The sequence below is a fragment of the Manis javanica genome, chromosome 15, assembly GCF_040802235.1.
Source record: "Manis javanica isolate MJ-LG chromosome 15, MJ_LKY, whole genome shotgun sequence".
Classification (NCBI taxonomy): Eukaryota; Metazoa; Chordata; class Mammalia; order Pholidota; family Manidae; genus Manis; species Manis javanica.
The window spans coordinates 64,191,081-64,216,180 of record NC_133170.1 but is presented as its reverse complement, the minus strand read 5'-3'; the positions used below and the strand labels follow the sequence as shown (position 1 = coordinate 64,216,180).

Here is a 25,100-nt window from a genome sequence, read left to right as displayed (position 1 = left end):
TGCAATGCATTCATTTTAGGAGACTTCAACACACCACTCACTACAAAGGACTGGTCAACCAGACAGAGAATAAGTAAGGACACAGAGGCACTGAACAACACACTAGAACTGATGGACCTAACAGACATCTACAGAACTCTACACCCAAAAGCAGCAGGATACACATTCTTCTCAAGTGCACATGGAACATTTTTCAGAATAGACCACATACTGGGCCACAAAAAGAGCCTCAGTAAATTCAAAAATATTGAAATTCTACCAACCAATTTCTCAGATCACAAAGGTATAAAACTAGAAATAAATTGTACAAAGAAAATAAAAAGCCTCACAAACACATGGAGGCTTAACAACATACTTCTAAATAATCAATGGATCAATGATCAAATTAAAACAGAGATCAAGCAATATATGGAGACAAATGAAAACAACAGCACAACACTCCAACTTCTGTGGGACACAGCAAAGGCAGTTCTAAGAGGGAAGTATATAGTAATCCCGGCCTATTTAAAGGAGGAAGAAAAATCCCAAATGAATACTCTAAAGTCACAATTATTGAAACTGGAAACTGAAGAACAAATGAGCCAAAAGTCAGCAGAAGGAGGGACATAATAAAGATAAGAGAATAAATAAATAAAACTGAGAAAAATAAAACAATAGAAAAACTCAATGAAACCAAGAGCTGGTTCTTTGAGAAAATAAACAAAATAGATAAACCCCAAGCCAGACTTATTAAGAGAAAAAGAGAATCTACACACATAAACAGAACCAGAAATGAGAAAGGAAAAATCACAACAGACCCCACAGCAATACAAAGAATACTATGAAAATCTATATGCTAACAACTGGATAACCTGGAAGAAATGGACAACTTACTAGAAAAATACAACCTTCCAAGACTGATCAAGGAAGAAACAGGAAATCTAAACAGACCAATTACCAGCAACGAAATTGAATTGGTAATCAAAAAACTACCCAAGAAAAAAACTCTCGAACCAGATGGATTCACCACTGAATTTTATCAGATATATAAAGAAGACATAATACCTATTCTCCTTAATGTTTTCCAAAAAATAGAAGAGGAGGGAATACTTCCAAACTCATTCTATGAAGCCAGCATCACTCTAATACCAAAACCAGGCAAAGATCCCACCAAAAAAGAAAATTACAGACCAATATCCATGATAAACATAGAAGCAAAAATACTCAACAAAATATTAGCAAACCAAATTCAAAAATACATCAAGAGGATCATACACCATGACCAAGTGGGATTCATCCCAGGGATGCAAGGATGGTACAACATTCGAAAATCCATCAACATCATCCACCACATCAACAAAAGAAGGACAAAAACCACATGATCATCTCCACTGATGCTGAAAAAGCATTCAACAAAATTCAACATCCATTTATGATAAAAACTCTCAACAAAATGGGCATAGAAGGCAAGTACCTCAACATAATAAAGGCCATATATGACAACCCACAGCCAACAACATACTTACCAGTGAGAAGCTGAAAGCTTTTCACCTAATATCGGGAACAAGACAGGGATGCCCACTCTCCCCACTATTATTCAACATAGTGCTGGAGGTCCTAGCCACGGCAATTAGACAAAACAAAGAAATAAAAGGCATCCAGATTGGTAAGGAAGAAGTCAAACTGTCCCTCTTTTCAGAGGACATGATATTGTATATAGAAAACCCTGAAGACTCCACTTCGAAACTACTAGAACTAATATCTGAATTCAGCAAAGTTGCAGGATACAAAATTTATACACAGAAATCTGTTGCATTCCTATACACTATTGATGAACTAGCAGAAAGAGAAATCAGGAAAACAATTCCATTCCCAATTGCATCAAAAAGAATAAAATACCGAGTAATAAATCTAACTAAGGAAGTGAAAGATCTATAAACTGAAAACTACAAGACACTCTTAAGAAAAATTAAAGAGGACACTAACAAATGGAAATTCATCCCATGCTCTTGGGCAGGAAGAATTAATATTGTAAAAATGGCTATCCTGCCTAAAGCAATCTACAGATTCAATGCAATCCCTATCAAAATACAAACAGCATTCTTCAACGAACTGGAAGAAATAGTTCTAAAATTCACAAGGGACCACAAAAGACCCCAAATAGCCAAAGCAATCCTGAGAAGGAACAATAAAGGAGGGCAGATCTCGCTTCCCAACTTCCAACTTCTACTACAAAGCCACAGTAATCAAGACAATTTGGGGCTGGCACAAGAACAGTCCCACACACCAGTGAAACAGAATAGAGAGTCCAGATATTTACCCAAACATATATGGTCAATTAGTATATGATAAAGTAGCCATAGATATACAATGGGGAAATGACAACCTCTTCAACAGCTGGTGTTGGCAAAATTGGACAGCTACATGTAAGAGAATGAAACTCAATCACTGTCTAACCCCATATACAAAAGTAAACTCAAAATGGATCAAAGAGCTGAATCTAAGTCATGAAAACACAAAACTCTTAGAAAAAAACACAGGCAAAAATCTCTTAGACATAAATATGAGCAACTTCTGTATGAACATATCTCCCCAAGCAGGGGAAACAAAAGCAAAAATGACATATCCGATAAGGGGTTGACATTCAAAATATACAAAGAGCTCATGCACCTCAACAAACAAAAAGCAAATAATCCAATTAAAAAATGGGCAGAGGAGCTGAACAGACAGTTCTCCAAAGAAGAAATTCAGATGGCCAACAGACACATGAAAAGATGCTCCACATTGCTAATCATCAGAAAAATGCAAATTAAAACCACAGTGAGATATCACCTCACACCAGTAAGAATCACCACCATCCAGAAGACAAACAACAACAAATGTTGGCGAGGTTGCAGAGAAAGGGGAACCCTCCTACACTGCTGGTGGGAATGTAAATTAGTTCAACCATTGTGGAAAGAGTATGGAGGTTCCTCAAAAAACTCAAAATAGAAATACTATTTGACCCAGGAATTCCACTCCTAGGAATTTACTCCAAGAATGCAGGAGCCCAGTTTGAAAAAGACATATGCACCCCTATGTTTATTGCAGCACTATTTACAATAGCCAAGAAATGGAAGTAACCTAAGTGTCTATTAGTAGATGAATGGATAAAGAAGATGTGGTACATATACATAATGGAATATTATTCAGCCATAAGAAGAAAACAAATCCTACCATTTGCAACAACATGGGTGGAGCTAGAGGGTATTATGCTTATTGACATAAGCCAGGTGGAGAAAGACAAGTACCAAATGATTTCACTCATTTGTGGAGTATAAGAACAAAGAAAAAACTGAAGGAACAAAATAGCAGCAGACTCACAGAACCCAAGAATGGACTAACAGTTACCAAAGGGAAAGGGACTAGGAAGGATGGGTAGGAAGGGAGGGATAAGGGTGAAAAAGGGGCATTATGATTAGCAGACATAATAAAGGGGGTAGATGGCACAGGGAAGGCAGTAGAACATAGAGAAGACAAGTAGTGATTCTACAGCATCTTACTATGCTGATGGACAGTGACTTTAATGAGGTATGTGGTGGGGACTTGATAATGGGGGGAGTCTAGTAACCATAATGTTGCTCATGTAATTGTATATTAATGATGACAAAAAAAAAAACCAAACACACCCATACACAAAGTGGTCACCTCTGGGTAGTGAAATTTCATGTGTCATATTCTCTTCTTTGTATTTTTATGAAATTTCCAAACCATCTACTATGTAATAAAAAAAAACAGTAAGTGTTATATATTTTAAAATATAGTGTAACCAACAGAGGAGTGTCTTCATAGCCTGTGGTGCCTTCCCAGAAGGAAAGAACACACAGCCAGCTGCGCGGGTGTGGGGGCCAGCTCAGCACGCAGAGCTGGTACCAGAAGCTCCGTGACACCGTGAAGTGAGGCCAGAAGGTACATCACACTACTGTGTATTGACAACAGTTCTAGAGCTTTTGTTATGCTTCTCAGAGAGAGTGCGACTTTCAGAAAGATAACCCTTGGGAATAAGTGACACTTAACTTCCATAAAGACCCCAGAATGAACCTGTATAGAAAAGAGGGTCAGAGGCCCCATCTTCCTATGGTTCAGGTAGCAGAGCTGGGAGAGGGAAGGAGGGTGGATCGAGTGTTCAGAAACAGAAAGTCACCTTTATCGATGAAACTTCAGCAAATTTCAGAGGCTTGACACATTTTGCTGACTCAAGTTTCATCCTAGTGTGATGATTACTGTAGATAATCTTGGTCCTCAAATGACATACCATTTCCTGAAACATTACCACTGCCGTGTCATTTTATTCATGATTGGAAAAAGCCACTCATTGCTCAGCTACAGCTATATTTATCTGTCCTGCCTTCCCTGGTTGGCCTCTGTGCTCTCAGGGAAGTCAAACTGGACTTGGAAAGTTAATATGAAATATCCAAAAACTGTGGATAAAGCCATGGGTGACTGCATGCACATCTGTTCCACGTCCCAGGAAGGGGAGTGTAAAGGCTCCCCATGGATTAGGTAATTTCCTAAGAGAAGGTGTTTGACTTCAGTAGTTACTGTTAACTAAGAGCTCAGACTAGGTGAAGTTACATGAAATGTTTTGCAGCTTTGGGTCAAGTACTGAACTTTTCTGTGCCGCTGTGAAGGCGAATGTTATGAGTCAACCTGGCGGGGCTCAGGGAATGCCCAGAGAGCCAGGAAACAATTCCCAGGTGTGTCTGTGAGGGTGTTTCCAGAAGGGAGTAGCATTTGAATCTGTAGACTGAGAAAGAAAGATCACCATCCCCCTGTCCAAGGCAGGTGACACCCCCCAATCCACTGAGGGCCTGAATTGAACAAAAAGGCAGAGGAAGAGCGAATTCACTCTCTCTGCTTGAGCTGAGACGTCCATCTTCTCCTGCCCTTGGACACTGGCATGCCTGGTTCTCGGCTTTCAGATTCAAACTGGGATTTAAACTGTCAGCCCCCTGATTCTCATGCTTCCTGACTTGCACTGAATTACACTGCCAGCTTTCCTGGTCCTCTAACTTACAGTAGGCAGATCATGGGACTTCTTGGCCTCCATAATCATGTGAGCCAATGCCCGTAATAAATCTCCTTGATCTGTCTATCTATCCTTTTGGTTCTGTTTCTCTGGGGAACCCTGACTAATACACCACTAGAAAGTACAGCCCCGAAGCTTACAGTTCACTGCCCCGTTGGACATTGATGAGTTCTGTAGCTGACCTTGCAGCCTAATTCTAACAGTCCTTACCAAATTGCCTATGTGATGCCCAGTTCCTCAAATATAATTTAAGCTGGCTTTAGCATATGAGTGGTTCCCTCGTTAATAAACCAGCTGAATAAGAATTTTCACATGGGCACATTCTACATTTGTAAGAGTCCTATTTTTAACTTTTGAAAGTTGCACTTTGAGTTAGGAAATACACATTAAAAAAAATCAGGATAAATTAATAAGCTAAAACCAGCCTTCACATAGAACCATCATCCCAATTGGCACACTTAGATCATTTTAGAAAATTACTCTGTAGAAAGAACCAACCCTTTTTGAACTGGATAAACAGGATAAACTGTTTCATCTATGTCTTATTTGACATTGTAGGTGCTTCTGGTTTTCATGATTCCTCGTGTTTCACTTTCAAAGAGAAAGAGGGTTACCTTGCAAAAGCCGGCCTCCTCTGTAGAGATGAAGAGCTAGTGCTGCCTCAAAGTTCTCAGTCTTGATGAGGTTTGTGATTTCAGATGAGTTCTCAAAGTCAAGGGCATCTTTCATGACACACACGTGACCTGCAGCTTCTAGATGGTCTCTTTACCAAAAAATACAAACAGAGAAAGAAAAAGATGGCTGGGGGGAACATTAATATGCCACAGGTTGCTGCTGTGATTAAGATTTTCAATTAAAAGATAATTTCAATCACCAGGTTAATAAGATGCACTTTCTGAATTGTCTTTTAGAGGCAATCTGACTAAGATACAGGACAAAGCTCAAAATCAGTGACAATAACCATTCAACCACCAGTCCCAGATTGCCTGGGACTATGGCTGGGACCAAGGCCAGAGGGATGAAGGGCTATTTCAGGAAGTCTTGGCAGCCTTGAGACTCAGGCACACACAGCCATTTGTCAGCAGCATTTGCTGGATCACAAACCTCCTTCTCTGTTTCCTTGATTCCACTTCTTTCTCCTCTGCATTAATTATGGAGAAAACCCAAAGTTTATTTTTAGGCAACTGTTACTCAGTTCTTAAAAAATAGTTCAAAAGTTGCCCATTTTCATAGCTTCAAAGGATACTTCATGGCCTTTCCATTCCACCTCCAAAATATCTTTCCAATATCTCTTCTCATCCTGGTTCAGTTCCTCACAACATAAATCTAAAATACAGATCTAGCAGACAAAAAAGAAACTTTCTGAAGGGCAACAGAAGCATGAGTAGAATCAAAAGACAAATGAGAAACTAGAAAAAAACCTATTTACAACACTTACAAAAGGAAAGAAGCTAATTTGCTTAATATGTAAACAGCACTCCTAAATCAATAAGAATATAAGTAACAACACAACAGAAAACTAGGGATGGACCTAAAATTGCAGCCCATAGAAAAAGAACTGCAACTGGGCCTTTAAACACAGGAAGTGGTGATCAACTTCCATCATCTTTTTTTATGTGGAATCTTTATAAAGATCAGAAAGTCTGCTTAACGTGTCATGAAATAAACACTCTCATCCCTTATTTGTGAGAAATTGATACAACCTCATTGGTGGGCAATGCTGCAATAGCCAGCATATTTTAAATGGACAACCTCTGTTACCAAACAACCCCACTTCTAGGGATTAATTCCAAAGACACACTTGGATATGTGTGGACAAACATGCACCCAAGAATTGGCACCTCAGTTGTGTTTATAGCAGAGAGAGTAAAACAACCTCAGTGTGCATTGGTAGAGGACCAGCTGTGTTATGATGCCTACATTACAATCAACTCAGCCACCATTAAAAGAATACAGTAGATCATTGTGAAGTAACTTAGAATGAACTCCATGATACACTGTTACTGAAAAGAGAGCAATATAAAGAATGTGTACACACAATATGTGTGCACAGAATATCTCTTAAGGATAGGTAAGAAATAGATAACAATAGTTATGTCTACCGAGGACCAGGCATACCCTTTTGAATTGTTGGATATTTTTACCAAGTGCATGTATTTTTTGCAATTATTTGTTGTGTATATGTGTATGTGTGAATATACAACAGACCCACCCAGGTCTCTCCCCTGACTGAAACCCTCAAAGGGCTCTGGGTAGCCAGCTTAATTGTCAATTCCTTGAGACGGGGCCCTCCCTGTCTTACTTACTGGATAAACTAATGGTGGAATGTGTCTCTGGGATCAAATCCAAATGCCTTAGCCTGGCACAGGCTTCCTCCACGGTCCACACACCATCCCTACTCCAGACCTGCTCTTCTGCAGGCAAGACACCCAACATGCTTTATGAGTCCCAAGACCAGGACAGGACATTTCCTAATGCCAGCTCCTCACAGCGAAATCTGACAGCCTCTGCTCCCACCAATGCACTGTCCCTCGTTTCCAGCTCTGAGCCTCTCTGTCATGAAAAAGGGTGTCACAATGCACTTTTGAATACAAAAGCAGCACAAAAGTGACAATCAAGAATACTTAAAATTACCCTTGAAAATATCTTAAATCATCCAGAAGGTACCACAGTATAACATTCAAATTCAATGTAGACAATTTTTTTTTACTCCAGCAGTAAAATTGGGTTGTTATTCTTCAGCAGAACACCAGATGAATTATCCAACTTGCATTTGGTGGCAATAACATACAAAATAATAAGAGCAGACATACATAAATGAAGGACCTAGGTAGGAGGCACATGGGGCCTAGGCACCTCTGAACAAACATTAGGATCAAATCTTCACCCGCCATCCACTGGGGAATATGGTGAGAATTATGCCTACACTAGGTGAATGGTAATCTCTCTGTTTTCTTTTTTGTTCTGTAAATCAAATGCACAATGTGGCAGCTGTCACTAGGTAAACTAAGAAAAACTAAAGTCTTAACAAACTTGTTTGCTTATGCTATTGAAGCACAGCCACTATCCTGATCTTAGCCCTTAATGTGGATCCAAGCGCTACCAGTCAAGAACGCAGCCCCTGCCCCGCCCCTCCCATCCTTTGGAAATGCTGATGTAGCCGAGAAGCAGAACCAGGGAAGAAGGCTGTAGCCAGTCATGGGATCAGCCCACTTCAGCCTAAAAATACATATCCTACAAAAATAAGATTTCAGCGTGATTCTGAGCAAAGGTGAATAATTGTTTTTCCGTCTTCTTAAGACTCTGGGAAATAAGAAGCCAAAAACAAATGTGCTGATAAACGTGTTGAAAAGAAACAGTTTGAATTTTGCATAGAGAATCCATACTTGAGAGAGCTCCCGTGGATGCAGAGTCAATAGGACAAGGCATATGGAACGGAGGTGGCTAGGTACAAATGATGGGCTGTTCTTCAACTGTTAAAACAGATTTTTAAATGGCACTTCAGCGTTAACTTTATGATCTCATAAATATTCCAAAATGATTATAAGTTTTAAAAAATCTTAATTCTCTAAGGCTAAGAGTTTACCTTGTTTCTAGTTGACCTGTAACACCTCCAAATTGCTTTCTCCCTATGCTTCTTTGAGTGATAATGCAATTCAACTAATAAATTCCCTGAGCATCAATTATATCCAACGAGTTCTGGTTTATTTGACTTAAGGAAGGCTTTTTTTGAGAAAGATAGCTTCGTCAATAAATGGAGAGATCTTCAGCATTTGGCAGTTCTAGGAATTGACTGAACCTCTTTGCATATCCCTGACTCACGACTCAGCGGGACTCTCCCTGCTCCCACTTGACTGAAAGCTATCTTCTCTTTAACTGAGTGTAGAGAGAAGCTAAATTCTTTAATGCATGTGAATTTTCATAAACTATGATGTCTAGATTTTTTTTTAAAGATAATAAGAGAAACTTCAACAGGGCAGGCAATGCCAATCGCATTCCAGTCCATACCGATATGGCCCTGCATGATCTGGAGACTTAAAGCAGCGATTTAATGTTCCCTAATGGCTGTCCTCACTGGGCATCTCCTAGAGTGAGCTTTCTCAACAAAGGCATGTGGCATGTGGTCTGACAGGCACACTCCAAGCACTCGAAACCATGTACCCCACCCAGCTGGCACCTCCCAGAGCTTCCCATGGGGCATGCCCACTGCTGACTCACTCAGCAGGGCACATCAGAGCCAGGAAGGACCGTCTACATCTAATCTCCCCTGCCCAACACCAGGGTCCTTCCACATGGATTCTCAGCATTCTCGCTTTGTCCTGACAATGGCCATCTCAGCAGCTCACCTTTCAATCCCATTGGCTTTCGATGCAGACCCTTCACTGTGGTGGTGCCAGGACTGGATACACACCTGCCAGACCAGCTGCTCCCCTGACCTGCTTGCTCTTGGCATGTCAGCCACCTCCCTTCTCAATTCCACAAGCCCTGTCCTGCCTCAGGGCCTCTGCGCCTACAGCTCCTCTGGACAGGAATGCTATTCCCAACCTCCTCCTGACCTCACCTAGCCAACCCACAGGGCCTTACTTAGAAAGTTATTTCTCATACCCAAATGTTCATAGCAGCCAAAAGAGCCTCAAAGTGGAAACAACTGCTGAGTAGGCAAACAGAGTGTGCTATGTCCACCAATGGAATATTATTCAGCCATAAAAGAATTAAGTACCGATACATTATGCAGAGTCCTCAAAAGGGACCACTTGTATAATTCCACTTATAGGAAGTGTCCAGGACGGGTATATCCATGGAGACTGAAAGCAGACTAATGGTGGCCAGGAGCTGGTAGCAGGCATGGGGAGTGACTGCTGATGGGTCTTCCATCTGAGATGGGTGAAAATGTGGAATTAGTGGCAATGGTTGCGTGGCTTTATGAATATACTAAAAACCACTGAAACGTACACTTTCAAAGTGTGAATTCTACGGTATGTGAAATGTATCTCAACAAAACAAAATAGTATGAAAAGGGAAAAGCTATTTCTCAGGGGGCCTCCTGGCATCTGGAACGAGGTCTGCTTCCTAGAACACTATTACCACCCTGCACTACCTCCTGGCACTGATCCTGTGGTGGGTAAGTAATTTGTGTAAACTGTGTGTTTATGTCTGCCTTCCATGCTAGAATGCTAGAACCTTCCTTCCCATGGCAGGGCTGAGCATTGAGCTGATGTGCTAAAAGCTCTGTAACTGAACAGCTGTGCACTTTGGGAGGGCGGAGGGCAGGGGGTGGGGGGCAGAGGGGAGGGGGCTCACCTGCCTGACTGCAGCTCCACGCAGAGCACCTTTGCTTGCCGTGCCCACTGGAGATGCTCAAGAGTAAATCATTGCTGAATGAAAACACCAGCTGGCTTTCAACAACTATTAGTTCAGTGGAAAAAGATGAAATAGCTCCTTCCCACTGACTTAGGGTACAACCACCGTTTCCCTGGCATTCTCTAGAGAAAACCTAGACAACTGGGAAGTGCTCCCCTGGGCTTTTCTTCCCAACGCTGGGCAGTCACAGCAGAATTCAGGGCTGTAACGGCAGAAGTAGACGGAGCTTTCCTCCTCCTCGGTCTCCCAGACGGTTCCTGTAAAGGCCTGTTTGCCTGTTATCTAAAGTGTCCCCATTCAAATAGCACATCTTTACCCACGGTCCCAGGGGGGAGAAAGAGAACGGCCATGCACTGCATAGTCCAGCTCTCAGCAGCACCAGTCGCAACCAGCTTATGCCAGCATGCCTATCTGTGGACTGAGCTGACCCTCCCAATTCCCAGTTAGGCTGAGGGAACTGAAATCCTCTCCCCTTTGCTTAATTTCCATCCCTCTTCATGCATTCCTCTTAGAAGCCCTGTGGACTAAACTCTAGGTGTGAGCCCAGGAATCTGGTGAGCATTTGATAGTTTGGTTTAGAATAGGGGCCGGAAACAGCCAGAGAGCATCCATGTTTGGGCTGCTGGGCAGGTGGCCTCTGTGCAATTGCTCAGCTCTGCCACTGCTGTGGGCAGGTGCCCAGACCCTGATGGGACATAGTGCCTTTAAACTTCACTCACCAAACCTGGGGGGGCTTCTTGTGACCCTTGGCAGTACTCTGTCCAGCCCTTATGTAGGATATTATTTCAGGGTTTCAGAGGGCCACCCTTGACTGCTACACACCCCTCATTACTTCATCACTAAAGCAACTGTTTTTTTTTTTTTTTACACTCAATGCTTGTGCAATTTATTTCTGTGGCACAAGTGAAATGAACTTTGTTCTCTGAGTTTCTGACCCTTTGTGACCTAGAAGAGCTGCTTTAATTTTGATCTTTATTGCTAGGAACTGACCTCAACCAATTTGCCTGCTTCAGAGCATTGACTAGATTCTCAGGCTTTTCTGGAAAATGTTTACAGCCTCAGGTGCTTAGGGGAATCACAGGTCGCCCCGACTGGACCTTCTGCTGATAGCCAGACCAACCCTTTCTAGTTGAGATGGGTGACACAATGGGGACACAGACACGGGCTCCCTTACATCATGTTCATGCAAAAGCCCACGTAACCTGTCCAGCAGAACTGCATTTCACACATGCTAAGTATTCGGCAATGTTTTACACCGATGAACAAATCCTCTGAAGCAGATTTCTTTTTTTTTTTGAGAGGGCATCTCTCATATTTATTGATCAAATGGTTGTTAACAATAAAATTCTGTATAGGGGACTCAATGCACAATCATTAATCAACCCCAGGCCTAATTCTCAACAGTCTCCAATCTTCTGAAGCATAATGAACAAGTTCTTACATGGTGAACCAGTTCTTACATTGTGAATAAGTTCTTAGATGGTGAACAGTGCAAGGGCAGTCATCACAGAAACTTTCAGTTTTGATCACGCATCATGAACTACAAACAATCAGGTCAGATATGAATATTCGTTTGATTTTTATACGTGATTTATATGTGAATCCCACATTTCTCCCTTATTATTATTATTATTATTATTATTACTATTTCAAATAAAATGCTGAAGTGGTAGGTAGATGCAAGATAAAGGCAGAAAACATAATTTAGTGCTGTAAGAAGGCAAATGTAGATGATCAGGTGTGTGCCTATAGACTACGTATTAATCCAAGCTAGACAAGGGCAACAAAACATCCATGGATGCAGAAGATTTCTCTCAAACAGGGGGGGTGAGGTTCTAAGCCTCACCTCTGTGGATCCCCAATTTCTCACCTGATGGCCCCCTGCGACTGTGCCTGTCTTAGGTTGTTCCTCCCTTGAGGAATCTTACCCGTCTCTGGCTAACCAGTCATCTCCTCTGAAGCAGATTTCTAACAGGCATACTACTTTGGAGACAACCTCCAGGAGCAGGTGCCTGGTAGGCAAGTCAAATGCTAGCCCCCAAGCCAAGGAGGAGAAGCTGGCTCACCCCCGTCGCACTTGTGTATATGGACGATGTCGAAGTGCCACACAGACAATAAAACAGTGACCCTGTATTACTGATCCCCAAACAAATTTTTCCTCCAAACACCTTCTACTATGCTATCACCTACAGCTTCCAAAAAGTTTCACGGGGTTCTTTCTCCCTCATCACTGATAAAGTTAATTCGTGCAGCAGGTGCCATAAAACAGAGAGGCTCCAATGGCCTGGCCCTGTCACAAACCAACCCAAGTCAGCCTGTACTTATGGGCAATGCCTCATTGTCAAGGAAACCTAACACACACGAGTCATGACCTTCGGACTTCATTTACGAGCTCACCTACCCTGGAGAACAGGACCTGCCAGCCTGGTAAGGAAACCCCGGACGTCCTAACCAGTCAGGCCTGTTGCCATCAAAAGGAGATAGCAGGCTCCAAATGGAGTCATTTGTGCTAAAGCCCCACATCAGCAAACCAAGACTTCCCACCTAACCTAACTGTGTTTTCAACCTCTCCTGGGCATGTAACCTTTAACCAGTCACCTGGAATTACCTGGTCAGCACCAGTGAGGTAATCCGACTGTAGACCCCTTCTGCAATCTTGCCTGAAGCCATGCATTTTTTGTTAATAATTTCATTTTCCACTCTCTTTCTGCCTTGAAAAACCTTTCCTTTTCTAAGCTAGGCAGACCCCTTTCCACATGCTAGCCAGGGTGCTGCCCAACTCATGAATTGCTGAATAAAGCCAATTTGATATTAAATGCACTCAGTTGAATTTTGCTGTTTAACAACCCCATCCATGGACTGTTTTCCCTGGAACAAAAGACATCAAACTCATTACAAAATCATTGGACACTCCTCACATTTAATGGCCAAGCTCTACTCATTTCACCTCTTAGATATGTCAAACCCAAATGCTTACCTCTGCCACCATCCTAATCCACCCGTCATGCTGCAGCCCAAATGATCTTCAACTGCACAGAAATCAGGTAGTGTTTTGTGGTTAATTTCGTTTCTGGCACAAAATAGCAGGTCCTGTATGACAGGGTCCTGCCTACCTACCTCTCCAGACACATTTGCTGACTCCACCCAGAGCCGGGGCATCAGTCAGGGCACCTCTGACATCTTGTGTTGGCTGTTTGGGTAATTCTTCATCATGGAGGCCATCCTGGGCACTGCAGGGCACTTAACAGCAACCCTGGCCTTGCCCCACTACATCCAATACCCTGACCCCCACTGCAATAACCAAAATGTCCCCAGACACTGCCCAATGTCCCCAGGGGGCAAAATTGTTCCTTCCTCTTCTGCACATCCCACACCCATCAAGAATCCCTCTTCTCAGAATATTCCACACTGCCAAGGCCACGCGGCTCAGTTCTGGAAGGGACAGGTTCTTCCCCACCACCCCACTTGCTGGCCCTCTGCCTGAGGCCCCCCTACCCCAATTCATGCAGACAATTCCCTGCCAGAACAACTGAGGTCCACATTTCACAGATAGCGCAAATTTTAAAAGCACATACTAAGTGCCAGGCCCTTTCTTAAACCAGTGAAAATGCATTAATTCATGTTTGATGCTCAACAAGTCTATGAGGCAGGCAGTGCCCCCACCATGTGGGTCTGATGCTGAGCCACACAGCAGATGCTCAGCCAGGCCAGATCTCAGGGTTTCCAAGCAGGGGTGCCAGCACACCTCGGCAGGAACTAGGTTCTCGCTAGTTTGCGGTGCCTGAAGGCCCTCCCCGCCTCGAGCCTGGGGTAGGTAGCCCTATACTTCCACGTCAGGATGTATTCATCACAGTTTAGCACTGCTATCTATGCATCCGGGTTAATTTACAACTATGAACTTGAGTGTGCCCAAACAAATACATTTCTACCTTTTTCAAAATCCAGTCTCATTGCAGACATCCCCCACTAGTGTGATGGGAGGGAACCCTTATCTTTTCCATTTGGGGGGCTCCCCCTCCCACTGCCCAGGGTCACTTGAGATCACAGAGGAAGTGTGAGGAGCTCCTCGGGCGCTCAGGAGTCCACCCCATAGGAACCTCTGCCCCCTCCCATGACCCCTAGCAGCATTTCTTCAAGGACCTTGGTTTTCACAAGATCATCCACAGCTTCCAGTAACTTCTGCTTTTTCCTCTTTCTTCCCCAGCAATACTTCCTGAGTGGAGGGGACAGAAAAGCTGCCTCTGAATGGAGAGGCCGAAGCTCAAAGAGCAACCTTCACTGTGCTTGGTGCAAAGCCAAGAAAACAAGAACCAAATAACCTAAGGTCTGCACCCCAGCTGAGGTCAGCCTCTCCATAGCCCGCCGGCCCGGCTCCCCACTGACCCTTAGGGCAGCTGTGAGTGTGACCTATGGAATATTTGGGCTCATGGGTGTAGTTCAAGTCAGGAGCAAAATGTTAAATAACAGAGACTTTCTCAAGCTTCTTGAGCACAAACTGTCCCCCACCAGGAACACCTGTTCCGCTGCCCCTGGCAGCTCTCTCTGACCTCCTTTCCCACCTCTGGCCCCCAAACTCCCTATATTCCAGGGAGCATGTCTGTCTCCATTTCTCAAGCATGGCACCCTTGCTCTACCAAAGGACCTATGTACCTGCTCTCCCACTTCCTGGGACCATCCTTCAGATCTCCAGATAGCTGCCTCCTTTGGTCACAGGGTCCCTTAAATGTCACGCCCCTCAGAAAGCTCTGCCCTGAACCTGCGGCGCTGGTCGCCCCTCCTTTACTCCTGCTGACTTCTGAAGCGTTCACCCCACCTCCCCCACCGCCCTTCCTGAGTGGAGAGCACAGAGCTTTCCCCGCTGCACCTCTGGTCAGGGAAGGCGGTGTCACTGGAGACAGAAACCTGAACAATGAAATCCTAGTTGTCCACATCACAAAACAGTCTCCTGCGTGGGTCATTTTCACTTACCATCCTTAGGACAACTGGAACATTTCTGAGTGGGAAGGGACATTAAATGTTCCAACTTGGCTTAGCCCCAGTTGCTTATTTTAGTGAGGGGGAAGCAGGCCCACAGAGTGGAAGCAAATTGAGAAATTTTATGCAGCAAGGCAGTTTGTTAAAGAAAAAGAAAAAAGAGTTCCTCTTAAGCTTCAGGCACAAACCACCCTCTCCATGTCCTAAGGGGCAGACAGTCCAGTGGGGAGAAAAAAGTACACAAGCAAACTTATAAAACAAGATCACTGCAGAAAACGGTCAGTTAGGAAGGGAACCCGAAAGGAAGATGGAAGATGGGCCGGGCATGCTGCGAGGGGAGAAGGGTCCCCTGCACGGCAGGGCCCACCGCGGACCCCAAGGACACGGCGGGCTGTGCCTCCCTGGACCCTCTGCCAGCAGATCCTATTCCCCCGCCCGCCAAAGCGCTTCAAGGGACCCCTTCTTCTCACTCCACTTCCTGCGTAACGTCACCTGTCGCCTGGCACAGGGCCTCCGCCAGCATCCTGCCTGTAGTGGTGCACGCGCGCACACGCAGTCCTTAGCCCTATTATACGATATATATATACAATACGTCTGCAGCCGTGTGATTGTGCGCTACCTCCTCCGTCCCCACCGAAACATAAGCACCACGAAGACTCGACTTTGTTTTCCGTGGCCGTATCCCCAAACCCAGGGCGGTTTCCAAAACGAGAAAGCATCCGTGAAGACGTCCTGAGCAGCCCCCGCAGTGCCGTCCCGCTGCCGCCCACCGCCGGCTCTCTCATAAGGCCCCTCCAGGCAGGCCTTAGGGCGCAGGACCACCCCGCGCGCAGCCGGCCTCCGCGCTCCCGCGCCCCCGCGGCCCGCGCTCCCGCGGCCCTCCCTCTCCGCGCTCGCGCAGACCCCAGCCAGCCGCAGGCCGTTGGGCCGCGGCGGGGAGGCCCGCGGAGCAGCCGCACGTCCGCGCCGCCCCGACCCCGCCCGGCTGCGCCGCCGATGCTCGGGCCGGCCGCACCTACCGGACGCGCTCGGCGGTGACCGCGTTGCCCGTGTGTGAGCGCAGAACCGCCAGGAACAGGAGCCGCATGCCACCGCCCTGCCATCGACCAGCCCGCCGCGAACCAGGCCGGGGCGGGAGCGCAGGGGCAGGGACGGGACGCGGACCCGGGGTACCGAGCGGCGGCGCTCGGTCAGTCCCGCCCGCCGCTCCCGAGGCCGCGCCCGCACTCCCGGGCTCGGGCGCCGAAGTCCAGGAGGGGAGGGGCGCGAGGCCGCTCTTCTGGGACAGGACGGGACTGGGCGCTGCGCGGCCGCGACCGGCATCACAGGTTCCCTCTCGTGGGACCCAGAGACACCATGGCTGGACTCCCAGAGGTCCAGGGTGGCCTCTAGTCGGCTTCTACGGGGCACCAGGCATGGCTGGGGTCTGCCCTCATGCGGACCAGCACCAGAGGTGATTTTGGGTGCCTTCCCATCAAGGGAGGCCACAGATCCCCTCCCACTGGGACAAGAGTCGGCCACAAGTCACAGACTAGAAGTGATTGAGGGCCGCTCCCATGGGGACCAAGGGCTGCGGTCGCCTTCCATGGGATGATTGCAGATTCCCTCCCACAGGGACCAGAAGAGGCCATGGGTGGACTTCCATGCGGACAGGGTGGCCAGCGTCTACTCCCACGGGTTCCAGCACCAGGGATTTCTCTGATCTCTTGAAAAATTAGGTATCTCACAATATTAAGCCATCATTCCCACAGTTGATCCAAGATATGAAACAGCTGCCCTCTTTAGATGTGCTAAAAAGATTAACTGTGGCATGTTAAAAAATTTTATTTGAGCAAAAGTTGATTCCATTTGGACAGTACCCAATCTAAAGTGTTGAGGGGCTCCCCACCCACAGGACCAAGGGAGAGACTTTTACATAGAAAAAGTGGAAGCAAATTAAGGAGGTTATTCACTGGCTATTAGTGGAAATCCTGGTTGGCTGCTTGTGCTTGGGTATCCTTAGGTTTTGATTTCTTAACCTGAGGCATCTACAGGTTCCTGTTTAATCACTAAACACCAAAGCATCAGAACCCCTCAGCTAGTGGCCTCCATGTTTGATTAAACAGTGGGACCTGAGCTCTCCAGTTCACCACAGTGGTTGAAGGCTCACTTCAATTACTTTATAATATTGATCTGTAGTCCTATTTTTAGAAGAAATTGAATTTTATTTCCTGGCTATAGAGTCACCAGGAACCCAGGCTTCTTTTTTCTGTGGCATCTTTCTGTTTGGCCTCTATTCTCAAAATGGCCTCAAGATGCAGGAAGACTGCTGAAGCCCCACCCATCACATTCACATCCCAGGCAGTAGGAACAAAGGGCAAAACGGTGCACCCCAAATGCTTTTCATTTTCAGGGCTTGCAGAATTTCACACAGCCCTTGTGCCTTTATCTTACCATGCACTCGACCACATCTTCCCTCCAGGGCAGCTGGTAATGCAGCCTGTTAACTAGGTGCATCACCACCCTGAAATATAATGGTGGTCACTAAGAGATGACAGGTCCCAGGGACTAAAGTGCTGCCACAGCCTTGCCTGGGCAACTATTCAACCCAACAGAGGCCATTTCAACCACAGCTGCATATGACAGCTCCAATGGCCTTATCTGGGACTGTTCCCCACTGCCACTTTGTCCCTTCTGAAATGATTCCATGCCGTTTTTAAATGACAGAGCATCCTGCCCCTCTCCCTCAACAGGCTCCTGAGCTCACTCATGGCTCTAACCACTGCTTACCTGGGACAATGTCATGCATTGAGAAAGATGTTTGTTGAATTACATAAAATCACTGAATTTGCACTGTTGAGATCTTAATCATGCGAGAATGCATTCCTGATTTTTTAACGTAAGTCAGCACTACAATAGGATTTGCTAGGCTGAAATTCACTTTTATTTCATTTTTCTGGAAAACACCTGTTCCATAAGGTAAGATATTCTGACCTATCTTTCGGGGCCCATTACTTTACCCAGATTGCTTCAGCTTACCCATGTATAAAATGAGAAAAGCTATAAACAGTATCAAAGTTAATTAGCTCATTTTGATCATTTTTTTATTCTCCCAGGAATGTAATATAAAAGGGTAAAAAGACAAACTGAATGATGTAGAAATAATTATGGAGGGGTTAGAACAGAAAAATTTGTAGGAATCTCTTAAGGATATTTCTCCAGATGCTTCTAACATAAGGGTCTTAAAATACATATAAAGCAAAATCTGTTTTTCCTGTGATTGTAGTGTTTGCTGAGACTAGTTCTCTAGTTCCTAGCACCAGGGAAAGTGAAATATTACTATCTACACCATACAAAAGTGATGTGTTTTCAAGGGAGAACACCATGGGCTTTAGAGATGGCTCTGTGATAAACATCAACACTTGACATCTTTTTTTTGTCTTCATGACAATAAGCACCCTCCTTTGCTTCTACCAGAGCTTTCAATCTTTACACCATTATTCCTCCCCATAGTTCTGAGAACTACAAAGGGGTGTGTGTGTTGTGGAGAGAGAAATCTTCATAAAAAAGAAGAGATACATGTGGAACTGCGGTTTAAGAACCCTGGTTGTTTCCTTTTCCTGGCTTTCATTGACAGCACTCGAAAGTGGCCAAGTACAAAAAAAGCGACGGGTCTGAAAGTAACTAGCTCTTTCTGGCATCACATAATGACCATGAGGAAGTCAACCAGAACTAAATGATTTTTCCCTTTGAGCTTCTGGCAAGAGAGCAGGCCTTTGACTCCCACTGCTGTGGTGATGGCTCAGCATCCCCTGGTCTTAACTTTTCAGCACGAGGATGCTCATCCCAGAGATTCTCATTACTGCCAAATGAGACAGTGAATCTGCCAGCATTTGGCAAAGCTATGAGGCTTCATATTTCTAATAATGCAAGAGACATGGGTCTAGTTCTGTGCACATCGAAGTATAACTAAAGGGAAGGCATTTCAACTGATAGTAACCTATTGTTTACAGAAACTCATACTTGTTCAAGAAATTTATTTTTATTATACAATTATATATTTAACACATATAGAGAATTTAAAAATCACAGAGTCCCACCCACTACTCTGGGATAAACACTATTAATAGCTTAGCTTCAAGTTTTTCCAGACTACATGAAAAAATATAACCACAACAGTCATGTTTACTGGGTGCTCACCAGGTGCCTGGCATGTTCTGCGCATTCTGCAGTACACCTCAGTCAATTCACCCCTTTACAGATGGAGAAACTGAGACAGAGGAGGTTTGACACCTCCCAAACTCAGTGTGGAATCTGTTTCTTTGGCTCTGTTACAGGAATACTTTTGTTACTGATTCTTACTGTTCTGGCCATGTTTGGCATTTTGTTATAAGAAATAGGAACTTTCTATGTATTTTTGTAATTTGCTCTTTTTTACTTAATAAACATGGTGGGCAAAATTCTACCATGGTTCCTAAGATTTCCTTTCTCCTGTTTTATGCTTTCTCCCAGTTAGTCAAACACCCATGTAGGTGATGCTGTGAAGAGTTTGTAGATGTGATTAAACTTACCAAATAGTTGCCCTTAAGATAGGGAGATCATGCAGGGTGTCACCCAGTAGTTGCCCCTGTAAAGGGAATGGGCATTTCCTGATGCTGGGAAGGCTGAAGGCATGAGAGGGACCTTAAAGCAGGGAGATTCTCCATTGCTAGCTTTGGGGATGAAGGAACAGCAAAGAACTGGATTCTGTCAGAATTGCAGGAGCTAAAACGAGCTCCAAATGAGATCTGAGCCCCGCCCATTCCTTGATTTCAGCTTTGCGAGACCCTGACTGAGAGTCCAGTCGGCCATACCCAGATTTCTGACCTATACAACTGTAGGGTGTTGTTTGAAGCCACTGAAGTTGTGGTAATTTGTTACATAACAAAAGAAAACTAATATAATATATCACAGATACTTTTCCACCTCAGAATCCTGCAATAGCATTTAAATAACTACATAATATCCCAGTGTATGCATGCACCATAACTTAATGCTTTATTGTATATCTGTTGCTTCCAATCTTTCTGCTATTTTAAGCAAAATTGCAATGAACACATTGCACACATCCTTCAAACCCTAGAGATGTAATTGCAGGTTCATGGTGTAGACAAATATGGTGCTGATACAAATGACAAGATGCCCTCTAGAGAAGTTGCAACCATTTACCTTTCCACAGACCATTTATAAGCACATTCCTTTCCCAAACATTGCCAAACCTGGGTATTTTTCAATTCAAGGGACAAAACATGTTCCCTTTGTGCTATTTAAAATTATTGGTGTAATTTTTTTCATGAAGGGTATTCTTATTTTTCGCTTTTCTCTATGCAGATGTGTATTACCTGTATTAGTTGGCTATCCTCCACAATGCCTGGACATTCACTTTGTCAGATTTATTTATTGGATGCTTACCCAACAAATTCCATAGGATTCCTAAGAATTCTTTATAAAGGACATTCACTTCGTCATATCTATTTCAAGTATTTTTTCAGTTTGTTTGCTGTTAACTTCAATTATCCTTTTTTGATCCAAGTAACTTTGATCCAAGTAACTACAGTCTGTGTAGTTAGTGTTTTCCTTATGGCTTTAGTGTTGGGCTTAGAAAAACATTGCCCTTAAGATTTTATATTTGCCACTATTTTCTCTTAATGCTATTATGTTTTTGATTTCTGCATGATCATATTTTATCCATCTGGAATTTATGTTGGTACAAAACGTGAAGCCTATTTTCCTACCATTTAGTGGCTTATTCCCACAGAATTTATTGAACAATCCATTCTTTTCCCATAGATTGGAAATGGCTTTGTCACACACTGAATTATTTTATATATATATATGTCCTTTGTATTCACCTCCATTGATGTCTCCTGTAAGGCCTAAACAAGTACATGTATAACCACCAATGATCTGATTGCATATAGGTTATGATGCTTGCAAAGAATTGTAAAAGTGGCAGTTAAAATGAAATGGTACGTGCGGTTGCACATTTGTTAACATTGGGCACCTCTTCCAAGAGGAGAAAATTCATTTTCTCTTGCTTACTCCTTCATTCCTTTATGCTGTTTCTAGGGGTGAGCTCCACTTTTGCAGACAGCTTGTGGATTTTTCAGACACAGCAAGGAAAGAACTCAAGTAGTAGAGGCTGCTACTCACAAGAGTCAAAGTGAGAGCTTGAAAAAATTCAAATCAAAACCCACGTTCTTGGCCACAGACTCCCACATCCTCTGTATAAATAAAATATAAATCATTCTGAGAGCTGAATTAAGTCACACAAAAGCAGGTGGGTGTGGTTTTGGTTTGGGCTCAAGAACGTAAGACCTGATTCTGTTCCATGGGTTGAATAGGCTTTTAATTCTTACAGTTTCTGCTTCTCCCTAGAGGATCTGCAGCCTGATGGAAATGTTAACACAGGGACTCCCTGAAATAAAAAGAATTTATAACAACTCTCCCCAAAGAAAGTCAAAAACTCCATGGCATGGCCTGTTACTCTCATGTCACTAAAGATGTAGGCCACAGCCTGATGCACAGAGATGAGTGGGCTCATCAGAGTCCCTCTGTATGGAACAGGGAAACCAGAAAAGCAGAAGCATCAGCCACGAGGGCAGATGCTGAGCAGTCTGGACATGCAGGTGTTTAATAGCTACTTGTTGGCTGAATGTGTGGAGTATGCACAGCACAGAAAGCCCAGGATGGCTACTTGAAAACCAGCATTTTGAGGGGAGCTGAAACTAAGCAGATTCAACTGTGGGGCAGCAAGACAAGAACAATGCAGATGCACAGCCAGAAAGAATGTCACTCACACAGTCAAGGACCCAGATGCAGCCCCTGAAATGTGCTCAGTCTCTGATGGCTTCTGAATTCATTACATCAGATAGCATCCTCTCCAAGCTCCTCACTGAGCAAAGCACAGGGGACAGGGCAGTGACAGAGGACGGAGGGCTGTGCATGTTGGAGCACACAGTGCATTTCCAATTCCAGTCCACACCATGAACGTCCTTGCAGGGAGGTCCTTTCCTAGAGGCCCTGAAGAGCAGACTGTCCATAAAACTATCCTTTGTAAGAAAAGGTTTCCTATCCCTTGGACACCTGCTGTATGAGTTACATCATTTATTTATTTGATTACTTTAGGTGTAGAGGAGAGACTCACACAATTACTTTCAGGCAAAAGGGTGTGTTACAAAGTGGTCAGTCAACTTACATCAATTTGTCAGCTTTATAATCACCTCTCTGTTCCTTGTTATTCTTCCATTTTTTTGATAGTCATGGCAGTTGGCTTTGGTTACACGTAACAGAAAATCCAACAGCAGTGGCCTAAACAATATAAGATTTGTTATCTTTTGCAGGGAAAATTAAAGTTCCTATGGCCAGGATCCTCACCAGACCCTAAACTACTTGATGATGTAACTGGCCTACTGCTAGGCTAATGAGTACCATGGGAACCATTATTATTGGTGTTACTATAATAAAGTGCTCAGCCTGAAGGCAGAGACAGAGACTGGCTTGCTGCATGCAGACTGCCCCAGAGGCAGATGTGATTCCAGCACTCAACTTGCCACCATGAGACTAAAGCTTGGTATAAACCCTTTTACCCCTAACTTTCGGTTGTTGCTATTCAGTCTCAGGGAATCCAGAGTGAACTTGCCTGGCGGCAATCCCTTAGGGGAAACACTTTCATCATCTAATTTCTTCCTGACAAAGCTGGCTGCACCCTCAACTGGTTCTTCTAACAGTTCTGAAACAGCTGCCAGCAGCAATTAAAGCAACAGGCTTCCTAATTCACACTCAGTCTGGAAGAGTGCGTCTCTCTTACAGCCATAGAATGAAGTCCTTTCCTTCAGCTTGACAGGGCCAATTTAAATCATTCACCCTCTCTTGCGCCCCAGGGTATTTTTATGCCCTGAATAATGAGTCTGGGTTTCTGACCTAGTCACTGTGAAGAAGCACAGAAGCTAACATTAGTTTTGACTGGTCAGATCCAGAAACGAAGATGAAGTCAGTTTCTCCTGAGCTGTATAGGGTAGCAGGTAGAGGACTGGGAGGGCTGAGGATGAGCAGAGCATAAACACCTGGAAGGAATCAGGATTTTCTGTCTGGAAGGACAGGGAGGGTATGGACGCTGGGTTAGTAACCATCACACCCACTACATCTTAGAGCAATGTAGTCCCCAGGGCTTTCTACAACTGTGTGTGGTGATCTGCACTGTGCTGTCTGATAGGTAGCTATTGGTCACATGTGGCTACTGAGCACTTGAAATATGGCTGCTGTGCCTGAGGAACCAGGATGTTTTATGTTATTAAATTTGAACCAATTTTACAGTGCAGATATAGAATATTTTCTCTACTATAAGGAAAATAAGACAACAGAGAGCAGGGAAGATTTAGGTTAGCGTGTTCCACGGGAAGATAGTGGCTGCCACCTGGTGTTGGCAGACTGTGGCCATGGGGGAGGGCAGGTGCGTGTTCATTATCTGAAACTGCCCAACAAACCTCCCCAAAATGTAGTGGTTTAAATAACAACGATTTGATTTGTTCCCAATTCTGCAATCTGGGTTGAGGCTCAGCTGGGCAGTTTTTCTGTTGGCCTTGCTGGTAGTTACTTGGGTGACTTCCTTCAGCTGGCAGGTCAGCTGGGAGGCTGGGACAACAGGGAAAAAATACATAAAATGTCAGCCCTCCCAGTTCTGAAGACAGATATTAAACAGTTTCACAAAATAAGTCATCACAGATTACAACGAGGTTGTGAAAAAACAAAAGTATAGGGTGTTCTAATGACGTAAAGTGGGGGATGGGACCTAATCTGGGCAGCTCAGGAAAGTGATGGTGGCGCTGACACGCAAGGATACATGCATTAAGAGAGAGGGTGGGGAAGGTCCTATTCTGGCGTCTAATTACTCTCTTATTCAACGTTCATTAAATATCCATTGTCTGCTGTGTGCCAGCACCTACTAGGCATCAGTCCAGATATTAGACACCTAGGGAAATAAAAAAGTTAATACACGCTCTGGGGGCCTTCTTGGAAGGGCTGCTTACCCAGACGACCTGCCGGCGAGCCAGCCTCAGGTAGTGGCTCTTTCTTCTGGACTTAGGGCAGAGGAGGCATCCTTGCGTCTGGGGTCCCATCTCATAAGGGCACTCTCCCCTCTGGCATGTGCCAGGTGCTGTGGAGGGAATGGGGCTGGGAGGGAACAGGGCCCAAGGGAACCTCCCAGCCGGAGGCTCATACTCGGGAACCGCACACGCTAAAGACCGAAGAGCGAACCAACGTGACGGGCCACATGATGCGAGCCAACGCTGGGCTCCGGGCGGGGGCAGAGCCCGGGATGGGCTGGCCGCAATAGATGGAAGGAAGCAGTGCCAGCCACCTAACGTGGCAACAGGTGAGCAGACGCCACCGGCTCAGCGGCTGTCGCTGGGGCTCCTTGAGACTGTCGGGTGGGAATTTTCGGTTGTCACAGGTGGGCAGCGGGGGTGGGCGCACCTGGTGGACGACAGAGGCCATCGTCAGCCACCTATACGAGAGTAGCGTGGCCCGGCTCGGGTCGGCGGTCCGCGCTTTCCACCGCCTGGACTTGAACCCATGAGCCCACGAACGGAACCGCGCTCGCCCTTTAGACGGTCATCGCGGCGAAGCCCAGTCCCCTGCCCAGTGCTGCCGGAAGCCGCCCACCCAGCTTCCGGGGCGTAACAGGAAGACGGAGGTA

The 25,100-nt window shown here is 44.9% G+C and overlaps 1 protein-coding gene across 7 annotated transcripts in view; it reads right to left on the bottom strand.

Moving 5' to 3' along the window:
• GLT1D1 (glycosyltransferase 1 domain containing 1) overlaps positions 1-25,100 on the bottom strand; it is a 98,192-nt gene that overhangs the window by 72,525 nt on the left and 567 nt on the right. For 3 of the 7 annotated variants that reach the window (XM_073222737.1, XM_073222735.1, XM_073222736.1), the window contains exons 1-2: positions 9,394-9,515; positions 5,662-5,810 (exon numbers count right to left, since the gene is read on the bottom strand). In XM_073222737.1, coding sequence (XP_073078838.1) covers positions 5,662-5,810; positions 9,394-9,500 — 256 coding nt within the window. In that variant the 5' untranslated portion in view covers positions 9,501-9,515. Of the gene's footprint in view, positions 1-5,661; positions 5,811-9,393; positions 9,516-16,401; positions 24,035-24,429; positions 25,001-25,100 lie in introns of those variants that run through there. The other 4 variants (XM_073222738.1, XM_073222739.1, XM_073222741.1 and 1 more) reach the window with 3 other exon arrangements.